Genomic DNA, 17,930 nt, shown 5'->3' with positions numbered 1-17,930 from the left:
CGTCACATATTCCGTGAATTCGCTGTAATATCGGTTATACGAGTGTATGAGAACTGGTTAAATGAAGTAAAAGTTAAAATATTAAAAAATATGTAAAGTAAGAGTAAGTTAAAATATATAAGAAAGGAAAGGAGAGATGCAAGGAAATAAATAAGTTCCTCCCTAGCAGACAAATCAATTAATTTTGATCATTCAACCGATGTGTGGCACACGCACCTTTTTCATTCGGGCTGGCGTATGTGGCGTGCACTGGCTGACCCTCCCCATAGTCGTTCTTGACAAACACGCTCAAGTTATAAGTTATACCGGGCAGAAGATTTAGGTTTCTGGAGTTGAAAGTACCAAAGTAAGATAATTTATTTTCAAAACGCAGCGAATGTCGGGCAGAAGCGTTGCAGGCCGGGGCTCCAGAAAACGTCCACACGAGTGTCAGGTTGGGTCCGTTGTATTGTGAACAGCCGTCACCGACGTGAACGGAACATCCGTCAGACAGGCATTTCAGTTGAGTAACTGGCAAGGTCGGAGCTGTAAAAATAAATCACATAACCATAAAAACACAGAATTATTGACCTTATTTGGCTTACAGTTATGTAAATTGTGATTTTGTTACAAGCTCTGGAAATCTTTCAGGCATTTTTTGTATTTTTTATAGTAAAAATTAAATATTAAGCACATTGAAAAATTGATAATTGAAAGCAAATGAGAGAATGGAAATATTTTTTAATAAGGACCACAGGCGAGTAATAAGCAACCCCATCAGGCACTCCTTCACTAATTGAAGCGGCGCTGCAAAATTAATAATCCAATTATAGAAGCAAGATAGAAGGCCCCATATTTGTCTGCTTCTTTTCATTTTCTGCAAAAGATAATGCCTAATAGCATGGAATTATTTTCTTCGAGTGATTATACGTGTCCAACACACTGCTTATTTATACGTGGATATTCCGTGAATGGGAAGGCGGCACCCCTCACCGCTGTTAGGCAGGGTGAGCATCGCCCCGCACGTCTCACTGCTCCCGCCTCTGTTGAAGGCGAGCACGCAAACCTCGTACTCCGTGTACGCCTCCAGCTGCGTCAGCAGCACGCGGGGCTCGTACAGACTTAGAGACTGTCGAACATTTTCGTGTTCTTTGTCGCTGCAGCCTACTCTCCTTGTCCTCTGCACAAAACATACATACATAGGCAGTCTTTGGAAATCGAGAATGACGGCTGTCGTTATGCAATGTAATTTATTTGTGCATCCGCATGTGGCTCGAAGTCCAAAAGTACGAGGCTTATATTAGTAGAGGCTTATACAGGGTGTTTCAGAATTAAGTAACCCTTTTAATTTGTTAATAAATAAAAAACTAAGAACGTTATGAAGTTGAAACTTGTTTTATTTAAAAGAAGAACATTTTTATGGTAATATTGTATCCTAGTTTTTAAATATAATATCTTTTAAATGCCCACCACAATTGTTTTGACAAAATAGTCTATTATAAGAGCCAAGACAGTGTTGCCCAGACATAAAAATAGTAGAAGCCCAGGCTTAATAGCCTGAACATAATCTATGCTACGGCGCAATAAAAAGAAAAGCGAGGACAAACAGCAATAATTTGGGTACATGGTCTAGGTTGCCAGAAATGCTAGTGCTTAGGTCAGTAAAATAGTGAAACTGTTCTCTTATAGTGATCAATTTATGAAACGTCATTGTTGATAAACAAACAAATTTATTCTAATCGAAATATCTTTAAATACCAGCTGAAACTAAGATATATTAACTTAGATTTTGATAGTCAGAAGTAATCTATTAATCAAGCTTGACTAGACGAGATACCATCGAACTTCAAAGACGTTGGTTCTGTCTCTTAGTGAGATCACGATAGCGCCCCCTGACGTGTTTCCTGGGAAGTCTTTGTAAGGTTTGGGTAAGGCTGCCGAGGAGGCTCTATTGGCAGCCACTCAGAGTAGGAAGTTAGTGCTATTGCTCCACCTAAGTAGGAAGTTAGTGCTATTGCTCCACCTTATTGCCCCTTAAGCAGGAAGTTAGTGCTATTGCTTCACCTAAGTAGGAAGTTAGTGCTATTGCTCCACCTAAGTAGGAAGTTAGTGCTATTGCTTCACCTAAGCTACGGCGTAGCCATTGAGCCACATTGCTCCGGTTCATGCCGTCGTGTCGTTATAGTAATTTCAAACCCCGGGATCTGATCTTTACTGAATAAAATATTGTCAATGATTATCATAGTGTATCCCGGTGAGCTCATTTCCCTTGGCACTTTAATAGGACCGTAGGATAGAGTTCTGACCATACGAGTGATGCTTTTGTGTGGTTAATAAAAGTGCGGATAAAGTGGGAATAATTGCATGTGAATGGATGGAAATGCAGCACACGACACGACGATTCTCCGTAAATTCAATAGCCTTGTTATAGTTGATTGGTTATAATATTGAGGATTTGAATCATGAACCAATCCCAGTGCCATGTTTCTCACCGCGAGGCAGAGTCGTGACGCTCAGTGAGGCGGAGTTCACAGAGAAGACGTAGGTGGTGTTGGGCGTGAGGTCGTCAGCCCAAAGCTGGTGTCCATGCCTGCCCTGCTGCCTGACAGTCGCCTGTGTTGAGGCTTCTTTGACGGAGAAATTAATCGAAAGTTCATCGCATGCGGCCGAATTTACCTGGAACAAATAAATATTAGTGGAGGTCATTGCTGAGTAACGAAGCAAAATAGCAGAGTAACTATAAATAAATACAGCATCATATCCAGGTCGTTTGTGCTTAAAACTTGACAAAATAATATATAGTGAACTATTTCATAAACTTCTGCATCAGTCGTGTAACACACTCATTGAGGACTATCGAAACGAATGGAGAGTACTCACCCCACCAACAACGATGCGGTTCATTGTTACCTCCTCCTCGAAAAGGTTAAGTTTTCCGTAGGTTGCTGCTCAGGAAGACAAAACTGTTTAGAGTTATTCTTCTCCCAGTGCCCATGATATTCGACAAGATCACGAATCGTAATGTAAAAAGTTCTGATACTACAATTGACTTGCTCTATTAGAATAAGTTAAAGGCAAATGCACATTATATTTTGGCTCAAACATCGAACACACTTAACTCTGAAGTTCTAGCAAAGTGCCGACTAGAAAATATACAATTCAAGTCCCCTTCCGCCCAAAAAAGACCCAGCTATCCTTAAGATTCGACTCAGTTTACCTGAGGTTGTTGAAGTGAATATATAAGTTCTAGGTACATCGAATCATAAGCACATCAGATTGTAATGTTGTTATCTTCAGTCTAGCGCATGACCTCAACCAATGAGTTTACTAATTGCTCAACAGGTTTTAATGTTCGGTTATATGATAATGAGTTCATCGGTGCAGTTCAAATTTGCTGCCCGGCAAGTAAGTTTCCCCCAACTACACTCAAAACTCTAAAGTTAGTTAGTATGACAAGCCAGGAAATATCTATGGTATCTCAGCTTTTAGGCTTTCTTCTACATGTAGGCCCTTCACCGCAAACAGATGAACCAAACCCAGAAATTAATTGTGGTTGAAGTTGTAATTGTTGCACCTGTCTCTTATACACATCTAGATGTGTATAAGAGACAGGGCAGGCAATCTGCACCTCAGCTCCCTCAATGGCATCCACGTACTCACCTTCAGTAAGGCAGGCAATCTGCACCTCAGTTTGCCGGATGTCGAGGTTGTAGTCGGTGTCTGCCGAGCCTCTCGAGGTGTCGACCAAAACCCTCACGGCGTACCACCAGCCGGGGACGAAGTTGAACTTAAACTCTACGGGATTTACACACAATATTAGTCATGTGATGGAAGTTTTACTGCAATCACTAGCACTCAAACATTATCAGTTGGGATATTAATGTCGAACTGCCGGAAGTAACAAATATTCTCTACGTTGATGCCATATGAATTGCTAGCTAGACACCAGTATCCATACTTTCATAAAATTCAAAAATTATGCTCATGAAAGTATTACTAATTGAGATTGAAGACGCCGTAGCTGCTTGACAATAAAAGAGAAATCCTGTTAGGTTCTAATTTTGCATCAAATTCGCGTCTAACATGATTATTGTTTCGTGTTTTTATGTTCGTAAAATTTTTTCACTATACCGATATGAAATGCGTTGTGCAACGTGCGGTCTAGATATCCACTTCAAATTGTAAACAGATCCTGAAAACTTCTTTTAGGTGGATTTGGTCTTCTCGAAGCAAAGACAATCGTTCCATCTAGTTACATTGATATTTCTCAGGCATAAGTTATGTAAGTCATAGTGATACTTCTTGGGAAAATTTCCTAACCTGGCTACTTGAAACTTCCTATGAAGAAGCAGAGCTTGCTCTATCTGTATAAGACTGAGTCGCTGCGCTCGAAGTGGCTATCTTAAAGTTTACTTCTATCGTAAAGTCTTTTTCGCGGTCCTATCTGTTCCCATTGTTCTTAGTTCAGCGCCATATTTTTCTTATCTTCTACTACTGGTCTAATTTTGTGGTGCACGACCCTTGTTAAGTAATTTGTTTACTATTGGGCGCAAGCTTTTGTCTCCTAACAAACACTTTGGCAGGCCCGTCAAGCTTAGCAACAGTTACCTTTTGAAGAATTATCAGCTAAAATTAAATCTTTACTTGACCAATACCTTGAATTCCTATGGAACTTTCTTTGGCGGGTTCCGTTTAAATCTCTAACTTGACTTTAAGCTTTACTTTACCTGAAATGCCAAGGTGTTCAATCTTTCTTTAACTTGTGGAACAGTGGCGACCATAAAAATTGTTAACTGTTGCGGTGTGCGACCCCATAAATGCGGCCGCCGTTTAAACTTCCGAATGAAAACAGCGTACTACCATTAAACTTCATTTCTAAAAGCACTCTACACGTGCACTTTATTTTATTTGGTAATGTAAGCTATACATTGAAATAAAAATGCTTTATTGAATCTCATAATCATGCAGAGCGACATTCAAAAGTCAGTCTGGTTTAACCTTATGCGTTTCTTTGCCCAGTTTAACATCCTCAAAATTTCAAGTGTCGGCCCAATAAGCTGACCTTGACTCTGCTTGTTCGCTTGGATTGCGTACTGGAAAAAGACTACCTGTACTACAAAATGATACTACAATAAATCTGTTTCAACTCAATTATTTGTCGTTATCTAGCTCAATCCTTCAAAGATCTTTGCGATAGCATTCTAGAAGAGAACAATTTTGGAATTGAGTGGAAATTCGAAATTTAACAAATAAATTTTATTTTAATTAATTTAAATGAAAAAAACATTCCAAATTGCAATCTTTCAATTAAATTACAGTTTACAATGCCATATGGTGGATTTTTTACCATTCTAATGGATGAGATTAGAATGAATTTCTTGACAATTGCTTCACTAAGGGCAAGATAAAATTTGGACAACGTTAGTAATATTAACAATGGGTGCTTCAAAAAATAATACATTTCTACAAACTTTGAATAAATTGAATCATTAATAAAACTAGACTAAAATTGATATCGTGAGTCGTGTGCCTTAAGTAATATTTATTATTTCCACATTTGGTGAATAAATCTCGGATCTAGGGGCAGAATACGTTAAATGAAAACACTCTGGACTGCAGTCCAAGCACATTTTCTTTTTTTAACGTCCAGTACGCTGCTTTGTTTTTTGGTTATTATTTCGTTTTTTTATTATTAAAATATTATTATTATTAGAACATTGTTTTTAGGAAAATTTTCTTATAACCTACTGTAGGCTGCTTTGTTTTTTGAATACTTTTTGGAAATAAAATCCTGTGCAGATCCTACCTGTAGAGTGAGTAGACATTTCAGGAGTTTTCCACTCGGCATCTGAACTGCTTAAACTCTTGACCTGCAGGCGATACCTGATGATAGAAGAATTGCAATTTTGAATTGGTGAATTTACAATTTTCTACCTACAATTTTTTCATTGTGATTCACTGACGGCAATTGAAAGTCAATGATGCTTTACTGCTAAAACAATATTTTCTGTCTTTGTTGATCAGTGACTTCAGTGTTGAGCTGCAATCAGCATGTGCCAGTCAAAGCTGGTATTGATGACTTAATGGATAATATGAATTTATTTTTATTTGACAGGTATGAGGAATTAACAAGCGTTATTTTTTTTGTTTAGGGAAAAACGATTTTCGGGTATTTGGAAGTAATTTTACTTAAATTTTACAAATTACGATTCACTCATCCACATGTAAAGTCCTAGTAACATCCTACATTGTCTACAGGTTATTTTTGTAACATTTGTATTAGTGGGTTTAAATGACAGTCATTTTAGAAACACACTTTCGTCCACACATCAGCCTCACCCCGTAACATAGTTGCCAGGCTCCAGCGTCCCTTCGTCGTCGCGGGGCGACCAGGCCCGCAGCGCCACGGCGCAGGCGGTGTTGCTGCAGCTGAGCTCGGCTGGGGCCCTGAACCGCGGCAAGTTCAGAGGGCGGCTACCTAGCGGCGCAAAGCATGTGGAACATTTTTTATTAAACGTTCAAAAAAGCAAGACATTCAAAATACTTAACCAGTTTTAGATGATGACTTATATGTCAGTGCCGAGTAATTACAATATATGTTATAAATGATATAATTTTATGACTTAGCATTCATGCATGTTAAATCGAAAATAATTTCCATAATTAGCATTGCAAAAGTGTTATCTAAACAAGTCGCTCTAATTATATTGTCACAAGAATGTTTATGTAAAGATTCGTATTTTTTACATTTTTTATCTATCTCACTCTATGTTCTGACTGGTCATTAGTAGAGTATAAAAATGTTATATATAACTCTATATAATTACTATAAGATAGCAGAATAAGCTTATTTAAACACGAGTGGTTAATGATCAGAGAAATCATTGATTTAAATTTTCAGGATCGAACAATATTCTTCAGTGGACGTTGGTTGATAAAAATTCAGGTTCAAGGAAGTAATTTAATTTTTGGAGTGGTGCTCTCCGCCCCGGTGTGGTCTCCACTTTGGTGGCCCCGTTCTGCAACCCTTCAGCCATTGAGAAATCTCGAGTTTTTTTTTCAAGTCACCCAATATTGTACCTTAAAACAAAATTCAGTCAAATTCCTTGAACTGTTCTGACGTGGGGCCGCATTGAACAAGTCTTCAGAGGCTCCCATAAATTCCAACTAAAGAAAAAGAATATTTCGGGTCACTGCACGATGAAGATGCTGGTGTGTTTCTCCAGCACAATGAGAGTTGTTGTCAAGGGTGTCAGGAAGCCTGTTGAATTCATCACGGATCATGAGATGAAGTTGCTCGATGGTAAGACTTTGAGACCTGGTCTGGTTGCGAAATTGTCTCAGGTGGCAGGAAAAACAGCTGCTCAATGTCGATGAAGTTACTCCAATTACTCTAGTGTAGTCCAAAAGATGAAGAAGTCTACAACCTTCTTTGAAGCAAAATTTATAGATCTCTAACTCTATATAAATATATAATGCGATAGGTTTCGTAGAGCGTATTAGATTTGCGGGCTACAGGGGGCATGTCCAAACTGAGATGTGATGCTCACGGTAAAATTGCAGCAGGCATTTTAATTATTAATTTATTTTCCTTTAAATGAGCTTGTAAGGAACCTTTCGCAATTATTCATTACCAACGCTAACAAGGGAGACATCAGTTGCTGGAAAATTTGCAACTGATATTATTGAAAATTTTCTGCAGACGATATCATTATCTCCTGCATGTATGCATAAAATTTCACTTCAATGTGTAAAATAAGGTACTGGTGGAACTTGAGAAGCGACATGTGACCTAGGAGGATATGGATCAAGCATCGACATGTAAATAAGGGGCATGCGAATCATCAGGCATCGAGAGTAGTGACTGTCATCGCTTTTTCGTCTTTAAACTTTAACCTAGGTTAGAATAGAATAAACATTTTTTCAGAATTTTTCAACCTAGGTTAGAATAGAATAAACTTTAACCTAGGTTAACCTTTGTAGGTTAGAATATTCACTGTACAATCGTTCGCCTAGATATTCTGTAGTAAAAGGTTTAGCGCCGGATGAAGTGAACTACAATGTTTTACTATCTACAGTTTCAGATATCTGGTGTCCTTGCTCCTACAATTTGTTGCGTTAGACTATCTGATAGTTTGAAGATGGGACCTGATAGCTTTGTACTGATTCTCGATCTATTGATGCATTCCCTCCCAATCGCTCCAACTGTCTAGGATTTGTGCATCGTTTACAAACAATTACCAATAATATTATCTTTGCTTCGTAGATAGCCGTTTTTATTACTAGTTCCTACCCTGATACGTAGAGAAAAAGTTTATAAACTCACCTCTAGATGACATCCTTGCACAATATGTTTGAATAAAATTTGGTATTGTCACCAGTAAAACTGATGACAAAACCGAGGATCAGAATTGTCTTTCGCACTTTGATTTAATATTAGCAAAAGGGAATGAAAATTATTTGGAATGACTAGTCGTTGGAACGGATGAGTTTTTTTGACATGGCCGTAACGAATCAAAAGAAAACACCCAAACCAACTCCATTATATCTAACCACGAGGATAAATTACTATTTACCAACAAATAAATTACTTGAACTTGTACTATAGACACGAACTTGCATCGCAGAGCGCAGGGACCAGGCAGCCGTGCGTGCATCTGCCGTCGCCGGCATCGCAGACGCCGTCCTTGCAGTAGCGGCAGGACAGCGCGCAGTCGGGGCCGTAGCGCCCAGGGGGACACTCTGTGTTGGGGTTCATACATCATCCTACTACTGTAGGATCTTGAATTAAAAATAGTTACATCTCTCCCAAGAAGGTGAAGTGAAAATAAATGTGCCATAACATATAAAAAATGGAGGCGGAATTGAATTAAAAATTCGGTGCTCATTTCGAAAGGAAAAAACGAAATTGTAGCTTATTTGCATTCCGTTAAAGTCCTGCATTAATGACACGCTGTATGTTTTGTAACAATGACAAGCTGAATGCGACTTCGCCTGGCGTAAGTGGTTTATATTGGTTGCTAAAAGGCAAGCAATTTACAATTCGTTGATTTTTAAAAAATTCGGAGTGATTTTTCTGTGGATGAGGCATCATCGTATTTTGTCCGCGAACATAACGTAATACGTCTTGTGAATTTGTACTCGCTGGGCTTCATATTATGCACGATTTAATGATGAAGTTAAAGGATTTTGAATATGTCAATAGGCTGTTAAAATTCATACTAATATCCGGTGTCAATCAAGCGTCTCAATTTTAATGAATAAAATGAGACGTAATATTGACATCGGACACTAAAGTACGCTAAGTGACCAAATTTGAGCTACCGATTCCCGAGATCTAAATGTGTTGGAGGTAAACTGAATACAAATAATCGGGGTGAATAAATTCAAAAAATATAAGCAAACTTGTTTCTGAACCAGAACTATTGTTTTCAGACGTAATCTGATTAACCGCAAAAAATTTTACGCACTTATTATGATTTCTTATGAATTATACTCGAGTGTCAAATATTTGCGGAGAAACTTTGAGCTTTTATTGGTTCCCCTTTAGCTTTGGCTCCAGATTATTTAGACGGTGTAGTCGCTAAACCGCCAGTTCGGTAACAAATATTACTTCAGCATCACATGTCATGCGTTTGAAGGAGAATACTTCAGATTCAGTTATTCAAGTGAATGTTCTTCTGCTCAATGATGCAAATGAGCATCAAATATTTATCCCAAGTCCAAATTTCTTTAAAAGACAGAATGCAAATCAAAATTAAATGCGTCTGCTCTCTCCGTATCACCCTGACCAGAGTCGCAGTTGGGCGCCAGGTATCCAGGCAAGCAGGAGCAGCCCTTCGGGTCGTGGATGCAGAAGGTGAGCCCAGCGCAAGACGGCGTGGATGACCAGCGCAGGTGCTGTGCAGAGCAGTCCCTCCTGCAACCTTCACCATATCGGTCTCTAGGGCAGTCTGGAAATTCAGAAAGACTGGATTTATTTGATCTGGTGACTTGCATCCGATGACCTGATGATTTTTGTACTTGGTACAGAACATTTTTGGGAATCTTTCTAATTGGAATAAGTAAGTTAATTCTATTTGATATAAAATAGTTCAAATCCGAGAAAAATTCCTATCCGAAATTCGTGCATCTTTTAACCAGGAAACATCAATTTCTTGTACCGTTATCTTAGGTAAATGGCCGTCCATATCTCGGATATTGCATTTGGTGGCATTAATAACAAATTAACAACATTGGTTCAAGATGACACCGTAATAAAATAATATACAATAATTTGCCTGATGGCAACACTCACAGTATTGGCAGCGGTCCCCATATGTGCCGGGAGCGCACACGCATTCCCCAGAGCGGGGATGACATTCCCCAGAGTTGAGGCAGTCCGGGCACCACTGGGCACAGTCCATGCCAAAGCGATGCTTCGGGCAACCTCATAATAAAGATGAATTATGTTGTTATTTCTATTAACTTTGTTCAAAAAATGTAAATTATGTATATATGAAACTTGCAACCTCTCATCACCCCACCATGTAAATTATTGAAAATACTAACGGGTTAACGAGAGAGCACGTCACCAACAGTATTAACATGTAAGCACGTCTCACCCACATCGTGTTCCTACGAAGACATGGGAGCGCATCTCAAACGTTACATCACATAATAAAGATTGACGACGGAGGTTCAAGTTCAGTACAATCTTGTGCTGAAATCGTGTCAAGCTGAGCATCAACGTAATGACTGGAGCTCGATTCGCCGCTCAGTATCAGTAGCCTGTCAATTTTACACCAGTTGCTAAAAAACGTGCATTTCAGGGACCGCGTATTTGGCTATTAGTATAGTCTGTGCTAGAGAGCGAAAAATATTTGATTGAATGCCTTTGTCATTTTTTTATGTCAGCAACATAATAACTAGAGTAGTAGCAAATTAATTATACTATCATTAACGTTGCCCCAAGTTTTGTTGAAGCCGTTTTTAGCGCATTTTCTCATTTATGGAAAAAATGCACTATTGTGCTCGCCATCTCCGTCCGTCTATCCGTCTTTCCGTCTGTCTGTCCGTTCGTGACTTCACGTTTTCGTCGACGAGAAAATGCACTCTCTGTCACTCATTGCAGTGAGTACTAAGTTATATTTTTTTATAAATTGACATTCAGACTTTTCTCAGATAAATTATCCTTGAGTCCTCATAACCGCAAATGTGAGATGAGAAAATGTGTCGAACTTTGATATTACTTTTTTTTAAGTAGCGCGCTCATTTCGTATACGGTTGTGAAATAACAGTTAAAATATTCCACCTCTTAATTATTTTTGTTAAATCTCGATACCATCAGGATTAACCGGCTAAGCGTCGAGATAATTGGTGACAGTGAAGGCTGGTAGCTGGGAATTAACAGAGGTGGGCAGTAGCGCGCTACATGTAGCGGCCGCTACATTTTCAGTAGCGGTAGCGGTAGCGGCTCTACATTTAAAGCAATGTAGCGGTAGCGGTAGCGCCCGCTACATATTTAAGTAGCGATACGAGGTTTTGCCGCTACTGCGCTATCGATACATTTATAGATAAAGCCTATAGAATTTACTTAGGGGACCGGCTACCCTCCAACAAAACTTTTTTGTTTACAGACGGATCGTTTTGAAACTTGGTACACATATGTAAAACAGAAATCTAAGACCTTTTTGTTCATGTAAATTTAAAAAAAAATGAAAGAAAACGTGAAATTAATAGAAAACGGCAAATAAGGGGTACTCTAAAAAAGTTCATAACTTTTGCAAATCACATGCTACAATGTCGAGACACATATCATTCGATTTGTAACAACAATATCTAGCGACTGTAGAGCCCCGATTTTTGATTTTTTTCATCATTTTTTTATCGCGTTCTTCCCGTTTTTTCACATTTTACCCGTCACCTTCCTCCTCTTCCCATATATAATTGAAACCATGCAAATATTAAAAAAAAGGCTTCTAGAGTCGCTAGGTATTGTTTTTACAAATCGAATGGTATGTCTCTCATTGCCGTAGCTTGAACACTGTTGGAGTTATAGTTTTTTTAAGAAGGCGTTTTTTGGATTTTTAAATTGTTCAGGGGAGCCAAATAAAGTAAAATTCATTGAAAACAGAAGAATATGCCCAAAAAGTCTTGATATTGTAGTGAGTAATGATCTATATATACAGATTTAATTCAAATAAAACTTTGTACATATTGTTAAAAAATGTTCATATATATATTTTTAAAATAGTCTTACGCAAAAATTATAGCACGCACAGACATGCGGTAAACTGCGTTAGATGCGCCTTTTCAGCAGCTACAAAATGAGTCGAGAAAACGGTAAAGCCAAAATTTCCGATTTTTAGGGTAGCCGGTCCCCTTAATGGTATTAAAGATTATTTAAAAACCAGCATGATACATACATTATATAAATTACAGAATAAAACTGTACAAAAGATTTCGGTGTAATGTTGTCAACCTCAGCCTGTTACTAGTGTCAACATGTTAGTTGTTACTTGTTAAGTTGTTACCAGTTAACACTTACAGGTTTTTTTCATCTTTCAGTTTGCTTACAGTTATTTTTACACAGTTATTTTTATGTTTCACCTTCCCTACATGGATGTCTACTTTAATCTACCAATCTCAAAAATAATCCACATATATATACAGAAAAAGACTGATTTTTTATGTATATGTGGATAATTTTTTAGATTGGTAGATTAAAGTTCACATCCATGTAGGGAAGGTAGAACATAAAAATAACTGTAACTTTTTTTTACTGTATCTAACCCTGGGGTAACCCATACTAGTTCGGTTAGGTTAATTGCAATAAAGTAGCATTGATATGTTTTAAAAATGTTTTATTATCATTAAATATTAATGAGTAAATCCCAATTGCAGAACAATAAATATTTAGAGATTTCCAATAATTTTGGCCATTGTAGCAACTAATGTAGCGCGCTACATTTTACTGTAGCGGTAGCGGTGGCGCCCGCTACATTTAGAGCATGTAGCGGTAGCGGTAGCGCCGCTACATTTCCAAGTAGGGCTGCCCAGCTCTGGTAATTAATGTTGTTAGCGATGGCTGGCGGTAGTGGCGGCTGGTGAAAGTTGCTAGCAATTGTTGGGCCTAAGAATTGTTGGGCCCAGAAATAATTTCTGCAAGTAATGACAAACATTTGTAGGAAAATTAGAGATCTTTTTTAGTAACGACTAAAAATATCTAAAGTGCTTTAAAAACTAAAGGATATCTTACTTCTCACGATGAGTCGCACATAAGACTGGTCAGTGCTGTCTTTCCCGCCAGTAAAACTGTAGAGGCCCGCGTCTTCAATCGTCAGGTGCCCTAAGGACGACGTTATTGCACCGTTAACCGTAGGGAGTCGGTTTATTGTCACTCCTCGAGGCACGGACACAAAGGTTATGTCTTCACCCACACTCTTCGTCACCGTTGATAGCGGGGGCGTGTAGGTAGCTAGAACATAAACATTATCTGAAGAACAGGTATTAAAAGTCTTTGTTTTCAATAATCAATAATAAACGGCGATGTGTAAACGTAGGCGCGGAACGATACACGATATGATCGTTCTGGTTAATCTCCCGTAATTTATTATACCGTTGATAAAAAAGTGAGATTGAGTTGGTTGTATCGACATGCATTAAGGAATCAACAGAGAAAACACTGTAAGTACTTGAGCGACACAAATTTTGAACAAGAAAAAAATGCATAATATAAAGTAAACAGTAAATCATGAATATTTTAAGTTGGTTATTAAATACAGTTCAAAATCACAGATTTTTCAGTGTTGTTGAACTAGCGGTTAGGGATTTCTTTTAAACATAGCGTGGGTAAGAACTACTGGCAGATATATATTGATTTTAATTTGGAATATTCGCACATAAAAGCAATTCAAGGTTAATGAAATAAAAATGAGTATATACACAAATAAGAGGTATAAGTATTTATTGGTAGAAGAAACTTCTATAAACACGGGTTGTTAATGACCAGAGAAAGCATTTCAGGACAATTTTCAGGATCGAACAAGGTAATGTTTTCCGGAATAAAGTAAGAAAGTAATATTTGCATGTATCATGTATACTTATTTCTATTGAAATTTCAGTACTGAATGCTTCCTATAACTTGAAAATAAATGTTGTCACATTCCAAACATTGTTAATTAATTAAAATTACTTTCTTAAACCTGCATTTTGATCAACCAACGTCATCTGCAGAATATTTTTCAACCCTGAAAATTTAAATCGATGAATTCTCTCGCCATTAACCACCCATGTTTAAACAATGCGAGGTATGTGTATCCCAGCTAGATCACACTAGTAATGAGGATTAACAAAAAATTTAAATTATTCATTACGGTACATGAACTACTTCAATTCAAACCCCTCAGCCCTTACCTCCCACTCTGCCAAATATGCTGGTGACGTCGCTCTCAGGCTGGTCGCTGAGGCACCTCAGCACTCGAGAGTTGAAAATAGCATTGCTGGTTGCGGTCAGGTAGTCAGAGCTTGTCGTGATCTCCACGGTTATGGGACTTGCCGTGAAGCTCTTGTAGTCCCAGCGAGTGAAATACGGAAACGGCAACTGCGTGCCACTCGAGGCCGGAATGCAAGCCACGGTTAAGGATACCGACGTCTGATCGCAGTAGCTTACTTTTGGTTTGTTGTATGATCGGTAAATGTACGGGCATGACTGATGGTTGTTGTTGTGTACCATGATGACGGCTGTGCCTGTTAGCTTTGTTTCTGTTGGAATTATCAAGTACGTGACATATTATGAAATTTTTATCATCGTAGCTTATTTTTTACCAAGTGGCTTTAATGAACCTTAGATTGTGCTTTTTTGGCTAGATGGAAGTAGGAATATTCCCAGTGAAAAATTAAATCCTTTATGGCATTTTCATGCGCAAATTGCCCTGTTTTTTTTTTTCTTTTTGTCCGGACAGAAAATACAAACAAATTTCAAACGCAATATCTATTTCGCATGTATATATATTATAAACTATAAATTGCCGATGACATTAAATCAATTTGGCATTCATGAAATATCATATCACATCATATCACATATCATATCACATGAAATATATTCAGTTGCTATCTCTGATGTTAACCTAGAAAATTTTAATGTAGTTATTCACGGTTAGTCATGTTTCTTTTCTCCACTTCAGCGAAATGCAAACTGACCTTAATTAAGATAAAAATAAGGAAAAATAATAATAGAAATAACATATTGTAAGAAAATGAGATAACAAAGCTTATATAGGATGATATCACTGAACGGTGGCCTCACCTGTGATCGTTGGGAAGGATATTTCACTGAAACTGAACGATTGTTGATTTGGTCTGGAAAAATTATGACATTTTTAGGTTAAAATATCCACGTGGTATCTAAACATTTAAAAATTTATCCATTCATATTGAAGATTCCATTATTGAATTAATTTCTTACAGAACACGTTTTTTTGCGTGAAGCTCCGTCAAGTTACGTATAATAACAGCAATAAGGTCGTATATACATACATACTGTATATAGGACTCTACACACATTTAAGACGTATTTTTTTGCAAAAAATCTGTTTCCTATTGTCTTACAGCGTAGACTAACCATTGATAAATAAAATCAAACATATACAAGCAGTAGCAACATTGTTCTGTGGTTTCATAACATGAAACAAAACTCCAATAAAATGACATAAGTATCATTCACTGAAAATGAAATATATATAAATAGCCACATGTAATGAATGGTATCATTCATTTCATCTATGACAGAGCGATTAATGCCTTGCAAGCATCACTCATATATATATATCTCAAGAAGGTAAATTTTTTCCAAAATAAGCAGTTTGCCAGAGAAGAAAATGACCTAAACAGTGATGTAATGTCAAAAGTTTCTATAACGCACTTGATTTTAGACACTACGTGAAAAAATTATCGAATACCAGTCTTTACTTATATTAAATAACAAGTCTTTACTCACTGTATATTCTTGTATTTCGACACAACGCGATTACGGATTGTGCCCACGAAGCTGTCGGTGGCCGTCGCAGATGTGAAGGAGACCTCCTTGTCCTCCCCGGCCCGCAAGACGCCGGCGTGGAGGGCGGCCAGACACACCGGGGAGCTCTGCCACGTTCAGCTCGGTCAGAGCAGCAGTTACAAAGTTGAATGTCTTACCGTGGGTTCTAACATGATCGAAATTGTCTTTTGCAACTGCGTGACATATCGACTAGGAAACATTTTAGAGAGACATAAAAGTTGTAAATAATGGTACTATAGATATTGTGAATCTTATGAACAACTATACATTTTTTCTCAGAACCTGTATTCGCAAGCGTGGAACGCAAATTTGCCACCGGCGTAGCGTTAACTTTGACTTTTTGAGATTCATGGGCCGATTTTTGCTTTTAAATTCATGAATTCATAAAGCATTGAAAGTATAAAAATCAAGTTCAATAATGGAATAATTTTTCCGATATCGCTAATCGTGATCCCAAATCCACCCTATGCTTGTTCAATCAATCGAATTAAAACCGCAACTTCCGACCATAATTTGACATTGAAACATGATTGATATTTTAACTTCAAGTATCCCGGGCCTAAGTGACATAAACTCATTACTTTTGACTAAATGCACCAAAAAAGTTGCCTCGTTTTCCGTTTTGACAAACCCTTATGTATAACACCACACGTAAATTCATATCTCTACTGAACATAATGAAAACGATAATTGGAAACAAAGTGACACAAATTTGAAGATAAAAGAAAAATTTCTAGGCATAGCTTGGACCCACAGACCTGAGAAAACGAAATTAATACTTACCCTTTCAAGATTTTGGTGACGGTTGGAAATATCAAAAACAGACTTCAGCCGAAATACCTTAAATGTGATTAGCTAGGAATTGCATTTTCTTATTTTCTTCAGGCTGAAAGCATATCATTGCTGCCATACTGTTAATTTCTCTCACCCCGTCATAAATTAAAGTGCCTGTAACGTCTGATCCCCCGCCGTATGCCTCGGAGTAGGACTGGTTCCGCCATGTCGTGCACGAGCCCGGGCACCTGATGCAAAGTTGGAAAAAATAGTTCGGTCAATATTCTGTGCTACGAATTTCAGAAATTACTCCGTTGCTGTCAAAAATGCATGCACAAACTTTGAAGATTACCGTAACTTGCGTCGCTATTCAAACAGCATTATTGGTAGTGTTGGAGATTTTAGCGTGTTGACTTAATTTTAATAAATACACTGAGGTTTATTTGGTAAATCAATTTTATTCAATGATGTCAAAGTATGAGACTGCATAAAACTTTTTTCTATTATTTTGTGCATAGTACATATCAATTTATTCAACTTGTAGCTGCAATTTATTCAACACTTTGTAGCTACAATAAATTATCATGGATATTCTTTGGTTGAAGTTCTGTGCCACTTTACTGCTGGTTCCAGCAGCCCTCTTATTCAACGTTCAGTGTAAGAATAACTCATACATTACGTTGTCTCGTGTACGCTTTACTTTCATGACAATCTACTTTTCTCTAATAACTTTTACTACCGAAGATATTGTTGTAACAATCGATACTAGTCTATGTGTAATTATTATCACTATTCACATTAGTACTGACTAAATTCCCCTCACCTATGACTGGTGCCGGCACTGTTCCCAAACGTTGTCGCGCACGCCCAATCAGCAGCAGGCGACTGCGCCGTTGCGGCCGTGAGGCACAGCAGCGCCAGGCACAGCGCCTTCTCAGGCACCCTCATCCCGTCGCTCTGATGACGTCACGCGTCTAACTTGCGGTCTTCACTGATACTTTTATTGAAGAATGGTTATACTAAGAGAGACTCTTACCATTATTCCAAATATGTTTTACTTTTTAGCGGGTGTTAATTTTAAGATCAAATTTATATAGATAATTGAATAAACCAGTGAAATTAAATAATTGGCTGA

At 37.9% G+C, this 17,930-nt stretch overlaps 1 protein-coding gene across 1 annotated transcript in view; it reads right to left on the bottom strand.

Annotated features, from left to right (window-relative positions):
* The window catches only part of LOC125179286, a 20,710-nt gene extending 2,780 nt beyond the window's left edge, over positions 1-17,930 (bottom strand). The window contains exons 1-17 of the mRNA XM_047884864.1: positions 17,619-17,930; positions 16,950-17,043; positions 15,962-16,107; positions 15,272-15,324; positions 14,377-14,724; positions 13,220-13,438; positions 10,277-10,408; positions 9,771-9,932; positions 8,596-8,721; positions 6,319-6,457; positions 5,786-5,862; positions 3,640-3,774; positions 2,860-2,924; positions 2,472-2,655; positions 1,825-1,913; positions 973-1,159; positions 217-525 (exon numbers count right to left, since the gene is read on the bottom strand). Of these exons, the coding sequence (XP_047740820.1) occupies positions 217-525; positions 973-1,159; positions 1,825-1,913; positions 2,472-2,655; positions 2,860-2,924; positions 3,640-3,774; positions 5,786-5,862; positions 6,319-6,457; positions 8,596-8,721; positions 9,771-9,932; positions 10,277-10,408; positions 13,220-13,438; positions 14,377-14,724; positions 15,272-15,324; positions 15,962-16,107; positions 16,950-17,043; positions 17,619-17,743 (2,590 nt within the window). The 5' untranslated portion in view covers positions 17,744-17,930. The remainder of the gene's footprint in view (positions 1-216; positions 526-972; positions 1,160-1,824; positions 1,914-2,471; positions 2,656-2,859; positions 2,925-3,639; positions 3,775-5,785; positions 5,863-6,318; positions 6,458-8,595; positions 8,722-9,770; positions 9,933-10,276; positions 10,409-13,219; positions 13,439-14,376; positions 14,725-15,271; positions 15,325-15,961; positions 16,108-16,949; positions 17,044-17,618) is intronic.

The sequence above is a fragment of the Hyalella azteca genome, unplaced genomic scaffold (assembly GCF_000764305.2).
Source record: "Hyalella azteca isolate HAZT.00-mixed unplaced genomic scaffold, Hazt_2.0.2 contig16339, whole genome shotgun sequence".
Lineage (NCBI taxonomy): Eukaryota > Metazoa > Arthropoda > Malacostraca > Amphipoda > Hyalellidae > Hyalella > Hyalella azteca.
This window is presented reverse-complemented; position numbering and strand designations above follow the sequence as displayed.